This window comes from Pongo abelii, chromosome 3, assembly GCF_028885655.2.
Source record: "Pongo abelii isolate AG06213 chromosome 3, NHGRI_mPonAbe1-v2.0_pri, whole genome shotgun sequence".
In the NCBI taxonomy this organism is placed as follows: domain Eukaryota; kingdom Metazoa; phylum Chordata; class Mammalia; order Primates; family Hominidae; genus Pongo; species Pongo abelii.
The window spans coordinates 191116602-191140819 of record NC_071988.2 but is presented as its reverse complement, the minus strand read 5'-3'; the positions used below and the strand labels follow the sequence as shown (position 1 = coordinate 191140819).

The following is a 24218-nucleotide window of genomic DNA, read 5'->3' as shown; positions in this document are numbered from 1 at the left end:
TGGGGGAGATGCTGGAAAAGATGGCAGATAGGAGACAGGACTAATGTGCAGCTCCCGCTTAGATGGACAGAACAGGGTCTGGAGACTCACACTGTGAACTTTTACTCCAAGAACCCACCACAGGAACATATCAGGAAAACTGAAAGAATTCACAGACCCTTTGTAAGAAGTGGCTTGTCACTGCAAATGCTGTGAGACAGCAAAAAACTGTGAGTTCCCAAAGTGTGAGGGGGGGAATAGTTGGCTTCCGCACACACATAACCACTGGGGAAATGTGTCAGGCCTCTGAGCCCAAGCTAAGCCATCATATCCCCTGTGACCTGCATGTATACATCCAGATGGCCTGAAGCAAGTGAAGATCCACAAAAGAAGTGAAAATAGCCAGTTCCTGCCTTAACTGATGACATTCCACCATTGTGATTTGTTCCTGCCCCACCCTAACTGATAAATTGACTTTGTGACAATACACCCTCCCTGCCCTTGCGATAATATACTTTGCGATATTCCCCCACCCTTGTGAATGTACTTCATAGGATACACCCTCCACACCTTTAAGAAGATGCTTTGTAATATCTTCCCCGCCCTTAAAAATGTACTTTGTAATATCCTTCCCTGCCCTTAAGAAGGTAATTTGTAATATTCTTCCCACCCTTGAGAATGTACTGCAAGATCCACCCCCTGCCTACAAAAAATTGCTCCTAACTCCACCGCCTATCCCAAACCTATAAGAACTAATGATAATCCCACCACCCTTTGCTGACTCCTTTTTCGGACTCAGCCCGCCTGCACCCAGGTGAAATAAACAGCCTTGTTGCTCACACAAAGCCTGTTTGGTGGAGTCTTCACATGGACACGCATGACAAAATGGATTTAGGGAGCCAAGTGAAATATAAAAGTAGAAGAAGCAGCAGGAGGAGCCCTGTAGGTACTCCCAGTCCTTAGCTCGAGCCCACGGAAGCTATTCCTGGCCTTACCTCACAGAGGTCCTTGGGGAAGGGAAGGCAGCCAGCAGAATTGGGAAGGGGCTGCAGAGTGAAGGAAGCTCCTAGCTGAAATTTGTGATAATTTTGACTAAGCATGAACTTTCCTGAGTAGCATCTGGGGTGAGGGGCAAATGGGAAGTGCATATATGAGCACAGAAGCTGCAGCTGAACGTGTGGGCAGGTGGGGAGGCAAGGCCTGAGAGCCCTGCTTGCTTTCTCAGCAGGAAGGCTTGTAGCTTGCGGCAAGATCTCAGCCCAGCTTGCTGGTTGACTGGATATAACTCCAGTGCCAAAGTAGGGCAAGATTATATCTCCCTTCTACTACTGCAGCTGGCAAGCTCTTGAAAGCATCACTTCCTCGCTAGAGGCCAATGAACTCAAGCCACTACAGCAACTCAGAACAACTCTGCTCTAGAGAAGGAGAAAACAACAGGTAGTTCTACCACCTGCCACACCCTAGCTAACTAGAGGTCCTGAGTCTGTCCTTGTGACAACTTCACTGCTAACATAACCAGCATTCAAGAAAACCAGTGCACTAAATTACAACCAAGGACTCCCACAGAGTCCACTTTACTCCCCTGCCACCTCCAATGGAGCAGGTGCTGGTATCCATGGCTGGGAGACCTGAAGATGGATCACATCACAGTACTCTTTGCAGACATTCCCCAGTACCAGCCTGGAGCCTGGTAGCCCTGAAGGGTGGCTAGACCCAGAAGGGCAGTAACAATCACTGCAGTCTGGCTCTCAGGAGGCCCCATTCCTAGAGGAAGGGGGAGAGAACCACATCAAGGGATCACCCCATGGAACAGAACCTGAACAGCAGCCATTGAGTCCCAGATCTTTCCACTGAAACAATCTACCCAAATCAGAAGAAATCAGAAAAGTAACTCTGGTAATATGACAAAACAAGATTCTTTAATAACATCCCCAGGAGATCACACTAGCTCTCCAGCAATGGATCCAAACCAAGAATAAATCTCTGAATTGCCAGAAAAAGAACTCAAAAGGTTGATTATTTAAGCTACTCAAGGAGATACCAGAGAAAGGTGAAAACCAACTTAAAGAAATAAAAAAAAAAAATACAGGATATGGATGAAACAGAGAAATAGATATCATAAAGAAAAGACAATCATAATCCGGAAATGAAACAGACACTTAGTGAAATGCTAAATACACTGAAAAGTTTCAGCAATAGAATTGCACAAATAGAAGAAAACATAAGAGCCCAAAGACAAGGCTTTTGAATTAACCCAATCCAACAAAAACAAAAGAGAATAAAAAAAGAACAAAGCCTCCAAGAAATTTGGGAATTATGTTAAATGACCAAATCTAAGAATAATTGGTGTTCCTGAGGAATAAGAAAGAGAAATCTAAAAGTTTGGAAAACTTATTTGAGGGAACAATCTAACTTCCCTAATCTTGCCAGAGATCTAGACATCTAAATACAAGAACCTCAAAGAACACCTGGAAAATTCTTCACAAAACATCATCACCTAGGCACATGGTCATCAGGTTATCAAAAGTCAAGATGAAGGAAAGAATCTTAACGGCTGTAAAGCAAAAGCATCAGGTAATCTATAAAGGAAAACCTATCGGATTTCCAGCAGTTTTCTCAGCAGAAACCCTGCAAGCCAGAAGCGATTGGGGTCCTCTCTTTAGCCTCCTTAAACAAAATAATTATCAGCCAATAATTTTGTATCTAGTGAAACTAAGCTTCATAAATGAAGGAGAGATAAAGTCTTTTTCAGACAAAGAAATGCTGAGAGAATTCGCCACTACCAAGCCAGCACTATAAGAAATGCTGAAAGGAGTCCTAAGTCTTGAAAGAAAATCTTGAAATACACCAAAATAGAACCTCCTTAAAGCATAAATCTCACAGGATCTATAAAACAATAACACAATGAAAAAAAGCCCAAGGTATTCAGGCAACAACTAGCATGATGAATAGAATAGTACTTTACATCTCAATACTAAAGTTGACTATAAATGGTGTAAATGGTCCACTTAAAAGATACAGAATGGCAGAATGGATAAAGATCATTCAAGACTACTATGAACACCTTTATGCACACAAACTAGAAAACCTAGAGGAGATAGATACATTCCTGGAAATATACAACCCTCGTAGATTAAACCAGGAAGAAATAGAAATTCTGAACAGACCAATAACAAGTAGCGAGATTAAAAGAGTAATTAAACAAGTAGCGAGATTAAAAGAGTAATTAAAAAATTGCCAACAATGAAAGGCTAGGACCAGATGGATTCATGACTGAATTCTATCAGACATTCAAAGAAGAATTGGGGCTGGGTGTGGTGGCTCACACCTGTAATCCCAGCACTTTGGGAGGCCAAGGCAGGTGGATCACCTGAGGTCAGGAGTTTGAGACCAACCTGGCCAACATGGTGAAACTCCATCTCTACTAAACATACAAAAATTAGCTGGATGTGGTGGCAGGTGCTTGTAATCCCAGCTACTTGGGAGGCTGAGGCAGGAGAATTGCTTGAATCCAGGAGGTGGAAGTTGCAGTGAGCCGAGATCACACCATTGGATTCCATCACGGGCGACAAGAAAAGAATTGGTACCAATCCTACTGAAACTATTCCAAAAGATAAAGAGAGAATCCTCCCTAAATCATTCTATGAAGCCAGTATTACCCGTATACCAAAACTAGGAAGGAACATAATAAAAACAACAAAAAAAAACTACATATCAATATCCCCAATGAACATAGGTGCAAAACTCCACAACAAAATACTAGCTAACTGAATTCAACAACATATTAAGGATAATGCACCATGATCAAGTGTATTTCATGACGGGGTTGCAAGGTTGGTGTAACATACACAAGCCAATAGATGCAATACACCACATAAACAGAAGTAAAAACAAAAATAATGATCATCCCAATAGATGCAGAAAAAGCATTTGACAAAATCCAGCAGCTTTTTATGAGTAAAACCCTCAGCAAAATCGGTACAGAAGGAACATACCTTAAGGTAATAAAAGCCATCTATGACAAACCCACAACCAACATTATACTGAATGGGGAAGCATTTAAATATTTCCTCTAAGAACTGGAACAAGGATGCCCACTTTCGCTACTTCTATTCAACACAGTACTAGAAGTCCTAGCCAGAGCAATCAGACAAGAGAAAGAGAAAGGCATCCAAATTGGTAAAGAGGAAGTCAAACTCTCACTGTTTGCTGATGATATGCTCGTATACCTAGAAAACCCTAAAGACTCATTCAGAAAGCTTCTAGATCTGATAATGAAATCAGTAAAGTTTCAGGATACAAAATCAGTATATACACATAAATATCACTGCTATACACCAACAGTGACAAAGCTGAGAATCAAATCAAGAACTTAACCCCTTTTACAACAGCTGCAAAGAAAAGAAAATATTTAGGAATATACCTAACCAAGGAAGTGTAAGATCTCTACAAGGAAAACTACAAAACACTGCTGAAAGAAATCATAGATGACACAAACGAATGGAAACACATCCCATGCTCATGGCTGTGTAGAATCAATATTGTGAAAATGACCATACTGCCAAAAGCAATCTATAAGTTCAATGCAATTCCTGCCGTAATATCATCACCATTCTTCACAGAACTAGAAAAAGCAATCCTAAAATTCATGTAGAACCGAAAAAGAGCCTGCATAGTCCAAACAAGACTAAGCAAAAAGAACAAATCTGGAGGCACCACATTACCCGACTTCAAACTATACTACAGGCTATACTTACCAAATAGCATGGTACTGGTATAAATATAGACAGGTAGACCAATGGAACAGAATAGAGAACCCAGAAATAAAGCCAGATACTTATAGCCAACTGATCTTTGACAAAGCAAATGAAAACATAAAGTGGGGGAAAGCACACCCTATTCAACAAATGGTGTTGAGACAATTGGCAAGCCACATGTGGAAGAATGAAACTGGGTTCTCATCTCTCACCTTATACAAAAATCAATTCAAGATGAATCAAAGACTTAAATCTAAGACCCGAAACCATAAAAGTTCTAGAAGGTAATATCGGAAAAATTCATGTAGACCTTGGCCTAAAGAGTTCATGGCCAAGGACCGAAAAGCAAATGCAACAAAATCAAAGATAAATAGATGGGATTTAATTAAGCTAAAGAGCTTCTGCACAGCAAAAGAAATAACCAGCAGCATAAACAACTCACAGAGTGGGAGAAAATATTCAGAAACTATCCATCTGACAAAGGGCTAATATTTAGAATCTATAGGAACTCAAATCAGCAAGAAAAAAAACAAATAATCCTATCATAAAGTGGGCTGAGGACATGAGTAGACAATTATCACAAGAAGATATACAAATGGGCCAGGTGCAGTGGCCCATGCCTCTAATCCCAGCACTTTGGGAGGCCAAGGCTGGTGGATTGCTTGAGGTCAGGAGTTCGAGACCAGCCTGGCCAACATGGTGAAACCCTGTCTCTACTAAAAATACAAAAAAAAAAAAAAAAAAAAAAAAAATTAGCTGGATGTGGTGGTGTGTGCCTGTGATCCCAGCTACTCAGGAGGCTGAGGTTGGGAGGATTGCTTGAACCTGGGAGGCAGAGGTTGCAGTGAGCCAAGATTGCACCACTGCACTCCAGCCTGAGTGACAGAGTGAGACCCTGTCTCAAAAAAGATATAAAAAAAGATATACAAATGGCCAACAAACATATGAAAAAATGCTCAACATCACTAATTATCAGGGAAATGCAAATCAAAACCACAACGTGATACCACCTTATTCCTACAAGAATGGCCGTAATTAAAAAATAAAAAAAAAAGAAATAGATGTTGGTGTAGATATGGTGAAAAGGAAACAGCTTTACATGCTGGTGGGAATGTAAACTAGTACAACCACTGTGTAAAACAGTATGGAGATTCTTTAAAGAACTAAAAGTAGAACTACCATTTGATCCAGCAGTCCCGCTCCGGGGTATCTACCCAGAGGAAAAGAAGTCATTTTATGAAAAAGACACATGCACACACATGTTTATAGCAGCACAGTTCACAATTGCAAAAATATGGAACCAGACTAAATGCCCATCAACCAACGAGTAGATGAAGAAAATGTGGTATATATATATATATATATATCATGGACTACTACTCAGCCATAAAAAGGAATGAAATAACAGCATTCGCAGCAACCTGGATAAAGTTGGAGATCGTTAGTCTAAGTGAAGTAACTCAGGAATGGAAAACCAAACATCATATGTTCTCACTTATGAGTGGGAGCAAAGGCATTAGGAATGACATAATGGACTCTGGGGCCTTGCAGGGAAGGGTAGGAGGGGGATGAGGGACAAAAGACTACACATTGGGTGCAGTGTGCACTGCTTAGGTGATAGATACATCAGAATCTCAGAAATCACACCTAAATAACTTATCCATGTAATCAAATACCACCTGTTCCTTAAAAACTTGAAATAATAATAATTTGAAAAAAATAGTCTACTCAAAAAAATGTTCTTTTGTGGATTGATGAGGACATAAAGCAAAAATCAAGTAGGGAAGAAATTGAAATTGGTTCTTCACATGATACACAAAGATAAATTCTAGATGGAAAAAAGTACTTAAATATCAAAATAAAATGCTTAGTAGAACATATGGAAGTGAATATTTTTCTGATTCTGGGGTGTGGCGGGAGTTCTTAAACATAAAGAAAAGTTTGGTCAAATTGACTATATTAAAATTAAGTCCTTTTATTTATCAAAAAATCCCTTAAAGATAGCAAAGACTGATTACAAACTGGTAAAAAGTTTTATGCAGTATAGATAACTAATAAAGAATCAGTATCAAGAATATATAATGCAACAGTAAATCAATAAGGATAACCCGATAGGAAGATGGGCAAAAGATAAAAAACAGGCGTTTCACAGAAGAGGAAACAGCCAACATATGTTGAACCTGTGTTCACACTAGAGATATGCAAATCAAGACCACATGAAATTTCAATTGACATTTGAGTGGCAAAAATTAATAAGTCGGATAACATCAATTGATATAGGGCAGGGCTTCTCCAACGTCAGCAGGAATTACCTATGGATCTTTTTTTAAATGCATCATTTGATTTAGTAGATTTGGAGTGGGGCCTGAAATGCTGTATTTCTAACATTTCCAAGTGATGCTGATTCCACTGGTCTGTGGACTACAATTTCAGTTGCAAAGTTGAAGAGTATGTAGATCAGCAGGATCTCTTAAATATGAGAGGTCCGTTTTTGTTGTTGTTGCTGTTAGCCGGCAGCCAGTCTTTGCTTCTAGAGGCTGCCTGCATTCCTTCTCATGTTTCCATGGGCAACATGGAGGCTCAGTCCACTAGCAGTGGCAGGTTGAGTCCCACTCATGGTTTGAATCTGTCGAACTCCATCCTTCTGCTGCTGTTTTCTGACCAGCTAGAAAAAATTTCTTTGAAGAGTTCATGTGATTATATTGGGTTTAGCCAGATTATCCAGGATAATCTATATTTTGAAGTGTGTAACCTTAGTTATATTTGCAAAATCCCATGAGCCATGTCATGTGAAATTCACAGGATCCAAGGATTAGGGAATAGGCATCTCTAGGGGGATCATTCTGTTTACCGTAATGAAAAATTATGATCTTTTGCTCAGTTCCCAGACTTGGACCAGTTCTCTGATCCAGACCTAATCAACTGAAGGGTCTCCTTGATGAAGAACCCTGCAATAATACAGCAAATGTACACAGAGCAGCTGTCCAGCCTTTCTCAGAGGAATCTATGCTCACTTGTCCAAGTAACAGTACACTGGAGAAAAGAATCTAACCAGATGTTTCAAAGATTCTTGGGAATACAGTCAAGCTAACATTGTTACCTGGGTACCCAAAACACCATAGTGGCTCCCATGTTAAGGGGAGCATATGGAGATGGGGTAATGAATGGAGTGCTGGCCCAAATCTGTTTTACGGTTGGGTCCACTGTGTCCCTAGGCATACTCTGTGGTCATTTTCCCACTTCCTGAATGCATAATCAGCATGGACATATTTAATAACAGGCAGAACAATCACACTGGTTCTTTGACTTATGGAGAGAGAATTATCATGGTAGGAAAAGACAAATAGAAACCACTGAACCTTCTCTTTCTGTGCAAGATAGTAAATCTGAAATTATACTATATCCTGGTAGAATGGCAGAGATTAATGTCAGTCTCAGTGACTTAATGGTTGAAGTATGGTGATTCCTATCATATTCCTACTTAATTAATGAGACTGTCCTTGCAAAGGACGGATGGAATGTGCCAGGTGATGGTGAACTATTACAGTACCTTTAATCAAGCAATTTCCTGGCCACAGCTGCTGTACCAGAAATGGTATCTTGGCTAGATGAGATGGACATAGCCTACGGTACTTCATAAGCAACTATTGACATGGAGAATGCCTTCTTTCAGTTCCTGCCTGTCAGGAAAGAGAATCAGGAGTTCACATGCACTTGGAATTGACAAAAGTATACATTTATGGTCATGCCCTAGGACTGTATCAACTCTTCTGCCCTCCGTTACAGTATAGTCCAAAGGGACCTTGATTGCCTGGACGTTCAGTGAAACATGATCCACTCTACTGATGATACCATGTTAGTCAGTAACACACTTTGGCAATGCCCTACAATCCTTTTCTCCCTTGCATTTTTATCACACTTGTTTGGTAAAACCATAAATTTACATGATAAACTTTTGATTTTGTTCCTGTGGAAAATATACGGGCTATATTAGAAAGTCATAAAAAAGGGCAGATTGGTTTTATGCTAAATTCACGATTACCAACCTCAAATGGTGACTTTTATTTTCTCTAAGAAATTACTTGCTGGCTTTTGGTGTGGCAAAGGAAAGGCACTGGTGTTTGAGGAGAGTAGAGGAGGTTTGAATTTGTTATTATGGAAAGTGAGAGAGTGAGGTGGTTAGAAGAAGAGAGTATAAAGATCAGGTAGTGTTGAGGGCCATCTTTGGAGATGAGCTACCACAACAGGTGAGGCATGGAGTATCCTATAATCATGTTTCCTCCCATACTCATTTTTGGAGATTTTCTGGCATTAGTAATTGCTTTGTTTTATATTTGTGTAGTTTGAAATGTGTCTATTATTATTCTGCCTTCAAACTCAACAGAACTCTAGAATTTCTCTCAATACCATGGTCTATCAGTTTTTGTTTGTTTGAGATACACTTTTTAGTACCCCCTCTTGCCTACTCCCCATCCACCTGCTCCAGTATGGACTGAATGGTTTTTAGTGTGCTGCACAATTTTTAAAGTGGGACTTTCCTTCACCACCATCCTAGAAATTTCTTTTGGCTTATTTCTGTTTTCAATGACCTATTTCCTAGGTAGCAGAGACTGCTGGTTGTTTTCCAAGGTCCATTGTTCCTTTCCTTCATAATAATAGAACTCCCTATTTTTTTAAAATTATACTTTAAGTTCTAGGGTACATGTGCACAATGTGCAGCTTTGTTACATAGGTATACATGTGCCATGTTGGTTTGCTGGACCCATCAACTCATCATTTACATTAGGTATTTCTCCTAATGGTATCCTTTCCCCAGCCCCCAGCCCCCTGACACGCCCCGATGCCTAATGTTCCCCGCCCTGTGTCCATGTGTTCTCATTGTTCAACTCCCACCTGTGAGTGAGAACATGCGGTGTTTGGTTTGCTGTCCTTGTAATAGTTTGCTTAGAATGATGGTTTCCAGCTTCATCCATGTCCCTGCAAAGGACATGAACTCATCCTTTTTTATGGCTGCATAGTATTTCATGGTGTATATGTGCCACATTTTCTTAATCTACTCTATCATTGATGGACATTTGGGTTGGGTCCAAGTCTTTGCTACTGTGAACAGTGTTGCAATAAATATACGTGTGCATGTGTCTTTATAGTAGCATGATTTTTTTTTTTTTTTTTTGAGACGGAGTTTTGTTCCATTGCCCAGGCCTGAGTGCGGTGGCGCGATCTGGGCTCGCTGCAAGCTCAGCCTCCCGGGTTGCCATTCTCCTGCCTCAGCCTCCTGAGTAGCTGGGACTATAGGTGCCTGCCACCACACCCGGCTAGTTTTTTGTATTTTTAGTAGGGACTGGGTTTCACCATGTTAGCCAGGATGGTCTTGATCTCCTGACCTTGTGATCCGCCTGCCTCGGCCTCCCAAAGTGCTGGGATTACAGGCATGAGCCACTGTGCCCGGCCCTGTAGTTGCATGATTTATAATCCTTTGGGTATATACCCAGTAATGGGATTGCTGGGTCAAATGGAATTACTGGTTCTAGATCCTTGAGTTGCCACATTGTCTTCCACATGGTTGAAGTAATTTACACTCCCACCAACAGTGTAAAGAGTTCTTATTTTTCCACATCCTCTCCAGCATCTCTTGTTTCCTGACTTTTTTCTTTTTTTTTTTTTTTTTTTTTTGAGACGGAGTCTCGCTTTGTCGTCCAGGCTGAAATGCAGTGGCGCGATCTTGGCTCACTGCAAGCTCCGCCTCCCGGGTTCATGCCATTCTCCTACCTCAGCCTCCCGAGTAGCTGGGACTACAGGCATCTGCCACCACGCCTGGCTTTTTTTTTTTTTTTTTTTTTTTTTTGTATTTTTAGTAGAGACGGGGTTTCACCGGTTAGCCAGGATGGTCTTGATCTCCTGACCTCGTGGTCTGCCCTCCTCGGCCTCCCAAAGTGCTAGGATTACAGTCGTGAGCCACGTTTCCTGACTTTTTAATGATCGCCATTCTAACTGGCATGAGATGGTATTTCATTTTGGTTTTGATTTGCATTTCTCTGATGACCAGTGATGATGAACATTTTTTTCATATGTTTGTTGGCTGCATAAATGTCTTCTTTTGAGAAGTGTCTGTTCATATCCTTTGCCCACTTTCTGATGTGGTTGTTTGTTTTTTTCTTCTAAATTTGTTTAAGTTCTTTGTAGATTCTGGATATTAGCCCTTTGTCAGATGGGTAGATTGCAAAGATTTTCTCCCATTCTGTAGGTTGCCTGTTCACTCTGATGATAGTTTCTTTTGCTGTGCAGAAGCTCTTTAATTAGATCCCATTTGTCTGTTTTGGCTTTTGTTGCCATTGCTTTTGGTGTTCCAGTCATGAATTCTTTGCCCATGTCTATGTCCTGAATGGTATTGCCTAGGTTTTCTTCTAGGGTTTTTATGGTGTTAGGTTTTACATTCAAGTCTTTAATCCATCTTGAATTAATTTTTGTATACGGTGTAAGGAAAGGATCCAGTTTCAGCTTTCTACATATGGCTAGCCAGTTTTCCCAGCACCATTTATTAAATAGGGAATCCTTTCCTCATTGCTTGTTTTTGTCAGGTTTGTCAAAGATCAGATGGTTGTAGATGTGTGGTGTTATTTCTGAGGCCTCTGTTCTGTTCCATTGGTCTATGTATCTGTTTTGATACCAATACCATGCTGTTGTGGTTACTGTAGCCTTGTAGTATAGTTTGAAGTCAGGTAGTGTGATGCCTCCAGCTTTGTTCTTTTTGCTTAGGATTGTCTTGGCGATGCGGGCTCTTTTTTGGTTCCATATGAAGTTTAAAGTAGTTTTTTCTAATTCTGTGAAGAAAGTCAGTGGTAGCTTGATGGGGATAGCATTAAATCTATAAATTACCTTGGGCAGTATGGCCATTTTCACGATATTGATTCTTCATGAGCATGGAATGTTTTTCCGTCTGTTTGTGTCTTTTATTTTGTTGAGCAGTGGTTTGTAGTTCTCCTTGAAGAGGTCCTTCACATTCATTGTAAGTTGTATTCCTAGGTATTTTATTCTCTTTGTAGTAATTGTGAATGGGAGTTCACTCATGATTTGGCTGTCTGTTTGTCTATTATTGGTGTATAGGAATGCTTATGATTTTTGCATGTTGATTTTGTATCCTGAGACTTTGCTGAAGTTGCTGAAGTCAACTTAAGGAGATTTGGGGCTGAGATGATGGGGTTTCTAAATAAACAGTCATGTCATCTGCAAATTTTTAGTTTGATACATGGATACCAAAACAAAAACAAAAAACATGTCCGAAACTGCCTTAAAGCTAAGTGTGGCTATGTGACTGAATGCTGACCAATGAAATATAAGCCTCAGAGTCTGGTTCATGGTAACTCAAAGTGCTGAACACAGTGGTCTACACATACTTGCAACAATAAATATTTGTTGACCTACTAAATCAATGTTTCCTCAACCTTGGAGACCCTTCTTTCCTGACAGAGTGTTTCTTGCTTATTGAAATCTTAGTTTTCAAGGCTACTCTCAAATACCATATCATCCAAGAAGTTTTCCTTGTCTTCTCCTCCATTAGAGTTATTTCTTATATTAATGTTTATACTTCAGTTTGGGGAGTTACAGCTGATACCCATTCTCTTGATAGTGACTTCTGTGTGGTTGTTATAGTGGCTGGGTTTCTTTGATACGAAGAGTATTGCATACTATTCTATGACATTTTTACCACTGCTTACCAAAAGAGAGAAGGTTCATTGGCTTGTGGGGAGAAAAATACCTTTTTAGGCTTTACTTGTTTCCATTGGATTGTGTGGTTCGATTGAAGGTCGTCTTTATTTTTTACTTTCCTTTCCTTGCTCTGTGTCTGGCATTATGACATAAGAAAATCAATTGATTTTGACAAAACTTAGTGGCCTCAAGAAAGCTGAGGTTAAGGGGAAGAGAGTTTGAGAGAACATGCATACTCAGACCTTCGTTTTCTACAACAGCCTAAATTTTAACCAGACAGTTGTCTAATCATGCAACACAAGCAAGGGGAGTGTAGTTGAATGATATTAATTGTCAGAGTGTTGTTCTGTGATGGCTCAGATGACATTTCCACAGAAGTATACCTGCTTGCTTGATCATGCTGGTCAGAGCAAAATTTCCCAAGTGCTGGATCCCATTTATGCATTTAGCTTGATGGGTTACTATACTACTGATGATCTATATTCCTGTCAGGTGCATTTTAGTTATTCCATCCTGGGAGTACTGCCATTCATCGTGATTGGATTTGGATGTTCCCCAGCTGTTCTTGGGCATGACATTAAAAAAAAAAAAGGTTTTTGAACAACCAGCTAATCTTTATTGTGCGTGGAGACACAGTAATTATACTCCCATAGGCGCTTTTTGTTTCTTTGGTCTTGGAGCATCCCTCTGCAACCTATTTTGTGGCTGATGGTACAGTAGCTATTAATAGTTTATACAGGAGGTCGGGCGTGGTGGCTCATGCCTCCCACCACTTTGGGAGGCTGAGGCGGGCAGATCACCAGAGGTAAGGAGTTCGAGACCAGCCTGGCCAACATGGTGAAACCCTGTCTCTACTAAAAATTCAAAAATAGCTGGGCATGGCGGTGGGCACCTGTAATCCCAGCTGTTTGGGAGGCTGAGGTAGGAGAATTGCTTGAACCCAGTAGGCGAAGGTTGCATTGAGCTGAGATCACACCACTGGACTCCAGGCTGGGCGACAAGAATGAGACTCTACCTCAAAAAAAAAAAAAAAAAAGTTTATACAGGAGTTTCCGAATTTGCTAATGTTCTTGGGAACTCAGGTGCTCTAATTGTCAATCCATTGTCTGTGGCATAAGACATCTGTGTTCTGTTATCTTCTCTGAATGAGTAAGTAACTCTGCTTTCAACAGTTACCCACCTTTTTAAAGAACATCTGACTAATTTATGAAGTATCTGGATTTTAAAAATTATTAGCATTTTAATTTTTCCTAGCTGAGGTGCTATGATAACATCAGGATAAAACTGGCTTTTGGCAGTCAGTTGTGCTGAAATCAACCACAATTTAAGTCAGGGCTTGACCGTCCAAATCTTTCTGAGTGCTTCCTCAGTCCTTTCCATTAGTTTCAGTGGAATGAACATGGATTTTGAAATACTGGAATTAAAATTCTGTTTTAGCACTTACAGTTTTATTTGGACAATTATTTAAACTATCTGAATGATAGGTTCCTAATGCTCAAAATGAGGAGTATACTTATTAAAGTAAGTGTTTGAAATACTTTGTATCTAGTAGACATTTAATACAGGTTGGTCCCCCTTCTCTTCTCTGTTTTTAAGAATTCCAAAACTGTTTTTGCCCCTTGGGTTCTGTGACATCTCACTCCTGATTTTCTTCCTCTTTCTGATTTTCTTTATTGATTTCCTTTATGTGCTCCTTTACTCTGCTGGTCTCTTAGCTGTTGATTTCTCAAAGTTCTGTCCTGGGCTGTCTTCTTACTCAACACATTTCCATTAGCAATCTAGATAGTTTTTATAAAAATGCTTATAATATCCAAGTATATCTTCACTTTAGCTTTTTTTATAGTTTGGATTCATATATTTAACGGTATTTTTCTTGACTATCCTACAGATTCCTGAAATCCAACATGTACAAAATGGAACTCATCATCTTTCTCTACCAACCAGCAATTCTTCTATGTTCTTAATCTTAATATTCACTCTCAATTATTTAGTGGATCAAGCCAGAGACCTGAGTATTATCCTCAAGTCTTTCTTCTCTTCCATCCCGTACATTTACTCATTAATCATGTCCTATTAAGCCTAATTTCCAAGCAACCTTGAGTTCTTCTAACCCCTTCCATCCTGATATCCATTGACGTGGTCCAGACTTGGAAAATTATGTCAGCAGTAAATCAGAATGCCTACTTTATAACATCTTCACCTGTCTTGAGTTATAAAAACACTTTGCTGTGAAGGTAATATATGGTTGTGTATTTTCCATAAAATATTTCGCTTTCAAGAAGGGGAGAGAGTAGAAAAAAAAAATCCTTAGTTTTTGACTTATCTTTTAATTTTAGGATTTTATTTGAAATACATAGTAAAATGGTTTTCCTTTGTATTTTCTTTCATTGCTGTACTCTTTCAGAGATTACCTAATTTTTAATTGTTTACATCTTTTTTCTTTTTAAAAACATTTAACTCTTTAATATAGTGGTTTTTTTTTTTTTTTGCCTGCCTGCCTTCCTCCTCTCCTCTCCTCTCCTCTCCTCTGCCCTCTTCTTCTTCTCCCCTCCCCTCCCCTCTCCCTTCCTTTCTTTCTTTGACAGAGTTTCACTCTGTTGCCCAGGCTGGAGTGCAATGGCACAATCTTGGCTCACTGTAACCTCCGCCTCCCGGGTTCAAGCAATTCTCCTGCCTCAGCTTCATGAGTAGCTGGGATTACAGGTGCCTTTCGCCATGCTCAGCTAATTTTTGTATTTTTAGTAGAGACGGGGTTTCACCATTGGCCTGGCTGGTCTCGAACTCCCGACCTCAGGTGACCCACCTGCCTCGGCCTCCCAAAGTGCTGGGATTACAGGCATGAGCCACCACACCCGGTCTCTTTTTCTTTTTCTTTTCTTTTCTTTTATTTTAAATATAGTATTTTTAAAGCTATTTTAGTTCATGGATCTCATGGAGAAACTGGAAACTGTGGACTTTCCACCTAGAAAAGTACACATATTGAATTTTACATTTTTAGGGGTTTCATGGTAGACAGCCAGAAACCTGTCCGTGGATGTTTTAGATTCTTTTGGATAAAGCATCTCTAAACTGTCTAGAAATTCTTTTTTGTTCATAATATAATATTCTATAGATATTGAGACAACTCTTTACATACAAGACAGAATAAATTTAGATATATATATGTAGAAAAGACATAAGATTTACAGTTTCTAACTTACTTTTCAAACACTTGGCATAGGGATGAAAACTTGGCACTTAGCTCCTTGTTTAAATCTGAATCTGCAACTGAACAAGGTATTCACATGATTTATGTCTCAGAGTTAGTGCCAGTCATAGAAAAAAAATTTCAATAGGACAAAGAAAGCATCAGTGTCATCTCTTGCCTTTCACTTGGTCAATGCTGCTTTTATGCTGTTACCTAGTACCCATAACCACTGTCTTGTAATACACGATCACTTTCTAGCCTCTAAAAGTTGGCTGTCCCCATCAAATTCTCTTGTGGAATTGCTCAGCAAGCAGTTTGAGATTGGACAGAGCTCATTCAGATTTTGGTGTTCATGACTAACAATTTCGACCGGAAAGAGCTTGTGCTTGTAGAGTTGTGTTATTATCTAAGTTGAAATAGATGCCACTGCATACCTACCAGCATAATCTAGCAACAGGAAACATGCTCATTTTGGTAAGAGGTACTCTGTCTTCTAACATAAAGACTTTTAAATATCAGCAAACATATTTCTTTCTTGTGGCAATCTGTTTTTAAGAAAGTACATGGATTTAAGAAAGTAAATATTAATATGATCACTTACACTATTTTCAAGAGTAGTTTCAGGTAGTACTTATTCTAATAAAGGTGTTTTTAAAAAGGAAATAGTAAATAGCATCTATACAGCATTTACTGTGTTCTTGGGTTGGAAGACTCAATATTGTTAATTGATCTGTATATCTTTTCAGTACAACTGATAGTATACAATAGTAGAAAAACTTATTTCTTCTATCTGAATGCCTCTGGTGAACTTCTCTGGATCCTTTAAGACTTCCTGAATGTTTTATACATTCTCTAGTTATAGCATATACTGCATATATTAAAATGATTTACTCATTTTTCCACTAGATTGTGAGCTCATGTAGTATTTGTTGTATGGTTCCATGTTTCTTCTCCCTTGTTTTGGTACTTTGAAATAATAGTAGACACTGGAGAAATGTTTACTGCATTAAAAACAAAAACAAAAGTGGTTAACTTTGAGATAATGTGGCTATAATGTGTTCATGAAATAATAATTCCATGTAGAAATTACCAGATAAATTGTACCAAAGACAGAGAGTTCTGCTTCTGGAATGGCAGCAAACAATAGGAAAATGGGAATAAATTCCATTTACGATAGCATTAAAAGCCATAACATTTAGGAATACATTTAACAGAAGTATAAAACCTGTATGTTGAAAATTAGGTAATATTGATGGAGTGAAATTAAAGATCTAAATAAATAGACAAATTTACCATATTCTTGGGTTGGAAGACTCAATATTGTTAACATGTTAGTTTTCTCTAACTTGATCTGTGTATAAATTCAGTACTATTCAAATACAAATTTCAGAAGGTTTTTTTTTTTTTTTTTGAATAGAAATTGAGGCTGGACGTGGTGGCTCACGCCTGTAATCCCAGAACTTTGGGAGGCTGAGGCAGGTGGCTTACAAGGTCAGGAGTTTGAGACCAGCCTGACCAACAAGGTGAAACCCCATCTCTACTAAAAATACAAATCTGCCAGGCATGGTGGCACGTGCCTGTAATTCCAGCTACTCAGGAGGCTGAGGCAGGAGAATTGCTTGAACCCTAGAGGTGGAGATTGCAGTGAGCCGAGGTCATGCTGCTGCATTCCAGCCTGGGCAACAGAGTGAGCTCTATCTCCAAAAAAAAAGAAAAGAAATTGATAAGCTGATTTAAACATTTGTGGGAATGTAAACCACCTAGATTAGCCAAAGCAATTTTATAAAAGGTGAACAAAATTGGAGAAATTATACTACCTGATTTTAAGACGAACTATGATGTGACAGTAATCAAGACAGTGTGGTATTGGTGAAAGGATAGATATATAGATCAGTGGAACTGAAGAGAGAACCCAGAAGTGGATCCACACAAGTATGGTCAATTGATTTTTGACAAAGGTGCCAAGGCAATTTCAATGAAGAAAAGGAAAGACTTTGAGCAAATGGGTTGGAACAACTGGATAGCCATGTGAAAAAAATGAACCTTAATCCCTACTTCACACCATACAAAAAAATTAATTTGAATGGATAAGACATAAATCTAAAAACTAAAAGTATAGAACTTCTGGAAGAAAATATAGGACAAAAGTGACTTTGGGGTAGGCAGCAATTCCTTAGATAAGACACCAAAAACATAAACCATACAGAAAAAAAATGGTAAATTGGGTTTTATCAAAATCAAGAAATTTTGCTCTTTGGAAGATATCATTAAGAAAAGGAAATGAAAAAGAAAGTCACAGGCTAGGTGAAACTATATATATACATATATACATGAAAAAGGATTTTTAACCGGAATATATAACAGACTCCTAAAACGAATAATAAGACAACAAAATAAAACATGGCCAAATGATTTGAATAGACCTTTCACAAAATATATCTGAGTAATTGTAGGTATGTGAAAAGATGCTCAGTAGCTTTAGTCACCAAGGAAATGCAAAGTAGAACCACAATGAGATACCACCAGATACCCATTAGAATGGCTGAAATGAAAAAGGCTGACAATACCAATTGGGGATATGGAGCAACTAGAACTTTGTTGCCGGTGGGAATGTAAAATGTTACAAACTCTGCAAAACTGGCATTCTCTTAAAAAGTTGAACATACACTTAACATAAAATTCAGCCATTCTACTCCTAGATATTTTCCCAATACAAATAAAAATACGTGTTCACACAAAGATTTGTATATTATTGTTCATAGCAGTTTTATTCATAATACCCAAAATTGTAAGCAATCCACAAATTCATTAATAAGAGAATGGATAAACAAAATATAATCTATCCATACCATAAAATATTACTTAGGAATACAAAACAACTATTATACACATAGATAAATTGCAAAATAATTATGCTGAGTGAAAGAAGCCAGATTCAAAAAAGAGTATGTATTCATCTGTTCTCATGCTACTATAAGGACATACCTGACAGTGGGTAATTTTTTTTTTTTCCTGAGATGGAGTCTTGTTCTGTCACCCAGGCTGGAGTACAGTGGTGTGATCTCGGCTCACTGCAACCTCCACCTCCTGGGTTCAAGCAGTTCTCCTGTCTCAGCCTCCTGAGTAGTTGGGATTACAGGTGCCCGCCACCACGCTGGCTAGTTTTTGTATTTTTAATAGAGACAGGGTTTCACCATGTTGGCCAGGCTGGTCTCGAACTATTGACCTCGTGGGTAATTTATAAAGGAAAGAGGTTTAATTACTCATAGTTCCACAGGGCTGGGGAGGCCTCAGGAAACTTACAGAGGGGAAGCATGGCAAACATGTCCTTCTTCACATGGTGGCAGCAAGAAGTGCTGAGTGTAGGCAGGGAAAACCCCTTATAAAACCATCAGATCTTGTGAGAACTCACTATCACGAGAACAGCATGGAGGTAACTACCCCCATGATTCAATTACCTCCCACTGGGTCCCTCCCACGACATGTGGGGATTATGGGAACTACAGTTGAAGGTAACATTTGGGTGGGAACACAGCTAAACCATATCAGAATACATATTGCATGATTCCAGTCATATAAAATTCTAGAAGATGCAAACTAATCTATCATGGCAGAAAGCAGAACAATAGTTGTCTGGGCCTGGGAGTGAAGGCAGGGTTGGACTACAGGGTACATGAGAAAACTTTTATAGGTTGTGGAAGTAGTTTGTATCTTGATTCTGGTAGCAGCTTCGTGGGTGTATATGTTTTCACAATTCAGATACACTTTAAATGAATGAGTTACACCTCAGTTAAGCTGGTAAAAAGAAAGGGACGGTGGCGGTGATGGGAGAAGGTTTCTGAATTTTGGTTGAGGAAACAACCTGGGGCACACAGCATTTGGAGAACAAAATTTCCCCCTACCTACACTAAGAGGCACAATGTTTAGTCTTGTAGTGACTAGTCATATGTCATCTACTGTGATGTTTGTCAAAGTGATTTTTTACTCTTTTAATTAGAAGCCTCTTCAAGAGTAAGTAAATCGTTTTTAATTTAGTCTAAATAAGAATGTTTAATAGCGGTTTCCTCCTCTGAAAGATTTGGAGTGATAAAGACTTCAAGTGAATGGTGGTGATGTAGTGTTCAGAATATATTCTGAAGAGACAATTTCTTCTTCCTGAGAGTGATGGAAATCTATGCCTCATCTTTAAATCATTTTAGCTGACTCACATATTTTTTAAGTATCTGTGGGCATATTTGAAATTAATACCTACTGCTTTTGCCAGGGAGAAGATAGGACTCTTGTTCATGTATATCTTTACTGGAATTTTGAGTGATGTCTTATACTACTCATCTACTATAAGGTGATTATGTCACTAATTCTTAGTGCCCTTTCATAGATGTGAAACATCTCAGTATAGGGTTTCACATATTTTGCAGAGAGGTTAATGGAAAGATAAGGCCTTTGGAGCCAGATAGTTCTGGTTTCAAGTTCTAGTTCTGTAACTAATTGTGGTTTTGGCAAATTATATCCTTTCTCTAAGCCCGTTTCCTCACCTGGAAAAGAGAATAACCCTTCCTACACTTATTGTAAGGATTAAATAAAACAGCGTTAAGGTACTGGTGTAAACCTGGCATATAGTAGGTACTTAGTAAATATTATTTCCATTCTTTTTTTTTTTTTTTTTTTTTTTTTGAGACAGGGTCTGGCTGTGTCACCCAGGCTGGAGTGCAGTGGTGCAGTCTCAGCTCACTACAACCTCTGCCTCCTGGGCTCAAGCAATCTTCTCCCCTCAGCCTTCTGCATAGCTGGAACTATAGGCACACACCACCACGCCCAACTAATTTTTGTGGTTTTTTTTTGTGGACACAGGGTTTTGCCATGTTGCCCAGGCTGGTCTTGAACTTCTAGGCTCCTGCCTTGGCCTCCCAAAGTGCTAGGATTACAGGTGTGAGCCACTGCACCCAGCCTATTTCCCTTACTCTTGATAAGGAATGCTGTTGTATTGTATCTGGGGTCCTCCCAGTGCTGGAAGCATTATGTTTTGTATTCCAGTCTTTTCCACTTTGCTGATTTACATTCAGAGCCTTATTTTTCAAGTCCTATTTTCAAATTTATTCATTTTGATCTGAAACATCTGGGTTCTGAGCAGTATGATTTCTGGTTTGTTCACAAAATGTTAACTCTGATCTGTATTGCTGAACATATCTCAGAGAGTGAATACTTGTTCTAAAAGCAGTGCTGCTGTGCAGATTGTATTTTATATACACCAGACACTTTAATCCCCTTAGTTAAGGGGTCAGTTTGAAGTAAATATTTTGCCCATAGGTTATTAAGGAGCTGCCAAGCAACCATGAAATTTTCCTATGGTACTAGGGTCTGACTCATTTTAATCTTACCTTTCTCTGTGGTCAAGTTGTATTGAGCTCGGATTAATCCCTTGTGGCCATTGCTGCTCCACAGCTGGCAGCTTTTATGCTCTAGGCCCATAGTCCATGGTCTGTCCTGACCAGTCTCTTGACATATGCACTTGATGTCAGTTCTAAGGCTGGTTTTCCCAGCCTTTAATCTTTGATCCATAGTTGGGGCAGGTTGGGGCTAGGGATGGGGATATATTCCTACAGGATACTTTGGAGTGCTACCTTCCATAGTAATCCTGCTTTGCTTTCCAATTTTCCACTCACTCACTCTTGTGAGTGAGAAATGTGACCTAAGCTACAACCTGAAAGCAATGAAAGAGAAAACTATAGTAGCATAAAATATGTTCAGCTGTCTTTGAAAGAGTATCTACTATCCATAGATCCAGCAATACTGTTACTTTTAATCACAGAAACCACAATTACTTTTGCACCAACCTAATAGTTTAGTGTTTGTTTAAATTTAGTTTTTCTATTTATCAGTTATACATTAACATTATTTGGAGAGTCATTTCCTATTTCTCAAAGAGTATCACTTTAATCTCTGATTCATTTGGTATTAGCCCCCTTATTTCTAATTATCATATTTCTTGATTTTTCAGAATTAGGCCTCATCTATTGACTTCTCACTAAGGAAGAGGAGGATTTACCTCTCTTTGACCAGCACCCTGCATTGCTGTATGCAAGCATACTCCACATCCTGCCATCCTCCAAATAGTTATATCATAATCATTAACTACATTATGACAATTACATAAATATAATTCACAGCTAAACTATGTAGGATTCGATAGTTACTTTTCCTTGCCTGCATAGTATTTTGTTTTTCCTGGAATTGATAATTCTATTTCTTGTTCATTTAATTAGTTATCTGTGTTCTCAACACTAATTCATTAATTCTAAACCATTCTCAGTTGTATAAATATCCTGTTCATATCATTCAGAAACATTGAGTAATTTATCATTTTCTTATCTTGAATAAATATTTCCTAGAGTCTTCTGATCTGTTCCAATCTTGACTGATTGTTTTCTGCTGCATAGCTGTTGTTTAGGGGCGGTATCATCTTGTGGATTTTCTTTGCCTGTCTAATACATTGGATCCTCTCTTCCATGGATCTCATGTCTTCCTTTTCTTGGTTTATGACTTCATTTGGTGGAGTACATCTTCAAGTAACTTTCTGAGAAAATGTGTTTGGGAGACAAAATATTTGAGACCTTCAGTATTTGCAGATGTTTTAATTTCCCATATACTAAATTGACTGAGTGTAGAATATGCTGTGGTTTAAGTACCCCCTCCAAAACTCATGTTGAAATTTAATTGCCATTGTGATAGTATTAGAGGTGGTACTTTTAAGAGGTGATTAGGTTATGAGGGTGGAGTTTGCTTGCCTTTCTGCTTTCTGCTATGGGATGATGCAAAAAGAAGGCCCTCACCAAATGGCCAAGCAGATGCTAGTACCATGTCTCAGCCTTCAGAACCATGAAGCAAATAAATCTCTTTTCTTTTTTTTTTTTTTTTTTAATTTTATATATATATTTTTTCTTTTATTATTATTATTATTATTATTATTATTATACTTTAGGTTTTATGGTACATGTGCGCAATGTGCAGGTAAGTTACATATGTATACATGTGCCATGCTGGTGCGCTGCACCCACCAACTCGTCGTCTAGCATTAGGTATATCTCCCAATGCTATCCCTCCCCCCTCCCCCCACCCCACAACAGTCCCCAGAGTGTGATGTTCTCCTTCCTGTGTCCATGTGTTCTCATTGTTCAATTCCCACCTATGAGTGAGAATATGCGGTGTTTGGTTTTTTGTTCTTGCGATAGTTTACTGAGAATGATGATTTCCAATTTCATCCATGTCCCTACAAAGGACGTGAACTCATCATTTTTTATGGCTGCATAGTATTCCATGGTGTATATGTGCCACATTTTCTTAATCCAGTCTATCATTGTTGGACATTTGGGTTGGTTCCAAGTCTTTGCTATTGTGAATAATGCCGCAATAAACATACGTGTGCATGTGTCTTTATAGCAGCATGATTTATAGTCCTTTGGGTATATACCCAGTAATGGGATGGCTGGGTCGAATGGAATTTCTAGTTCTAGATCCCTGAGGAATCGCCACACTGACTTCCACAAGGGTTGAACTAGTTTACAGTCCCACCAACAGTGTAAAAGTGTTCCTATTTCTCCACATCCTCTCCAGCACCTGTTGTTTCCTGACTTTTTAATGATTGCCATTCTAACTGGTGTGAGATGGTATCTCATTGTGGTTTTGATTTGCATTTCTCTGATGGCCAGTGATGGTGAGCATTTTTTCATGTGTTTTTTGGCTGCATAAATGTCTTCTTTTGAGAAGTGTCTGTTCATGTCCTTTGCCCACTTTTTGATGGGGTTGTTTGTTTTTTTCTTGTAAATTTGTTGGAGTTCATTGTAGATTCTGGATATTAGCCCTTTGTCAGATGAGTAGGTTGCGAAAATTTTCTCCCATTTTGTAAGTTGCCTGTTCACTCTGATGGTAGTTTCTTTTGCTGTGCAGAAGCTCTTGAGTTTAATTAGATCCCATTTGTCAATTTTGGCTTTTGTTGCCATTGCTTTTGGTGTTTTAGACATGAAGTCCTTGCCCATGCCTATGTCCTGAATGGTAATGCCTAGGTTTTCTTCTAGGGTTTTTATGGTTTTAGGTCTAACATTTAAGTCTTTAATCCATCTTGAATTGATTTTTGTATAAGGTGTAAGGAAGGGATCCAGTTTCAGCTTTCTACATATGGCTAGCCAGTTTTCCCAGCACCATTTATTAAATAGGGAATCCTTTCCCCATTTCTTGTTTTTGTCAGGTTTGTCAAAGATCAGATACTTGTAGATATGTGGCATTATTTCTGACGGCTCTGTTCTGTTCCATTGATCTATATCTCTGTTTTGGTACCAGTACCATGCTGTTTTGGTTACTGTAGCCTTGTAGTATAGTTTGAAGTCAGGTAGTGTGATGCCTCCAGCTTTGTTCTTTTGGCTTAGGATTGACTTGGCGATGCGGGCTCTTTTTTGGTTCCATATGAACTTTAAAGTAGTTTTTTCCAATTCTGTGAAGAAAGTCATTGGTAGCTTGATGGGGATGGCATTGAATCTGTAAATTACCTTGGGAAGGATGGCCATTTTCATGATATTGATTCTTCCTACCCATGA

The 24218-nt window shown here is 38.9% G+C and overlaps 1 protein-coding gene across 7 annotated transcripts in view; it reads left to right on the top strand.

Annotated features, from left to right (window-relative positions):
• Nucleotides 1–24218, top strand: part of CBR4 (carbonyl reductase 4) — a 126052-nt gene that overhangs the window by 35166 nt on the left and 66668 nt on the right. Inside the window, exon 5 of one of the 7 annotated variants that reach the window (XM_063723720.1) lies at nt 21629–22022. The exons of 5 other annotated variants lie outside the window; for them this stretch is intronic. In XM_063723720.1, the coding sequence (XP_063579790.1) occupies nt 21629–21648 (20 nt within the window). In that variant the 3' untranslated portion in view covers nt 21649–22022. Of the gene's footprint in view, nt 1–21628; nt 22023–24218 lie in introns of those variants that run through there. One more of the 7 variants, XM_054554697.2, reaches the window with a different exon arrangement.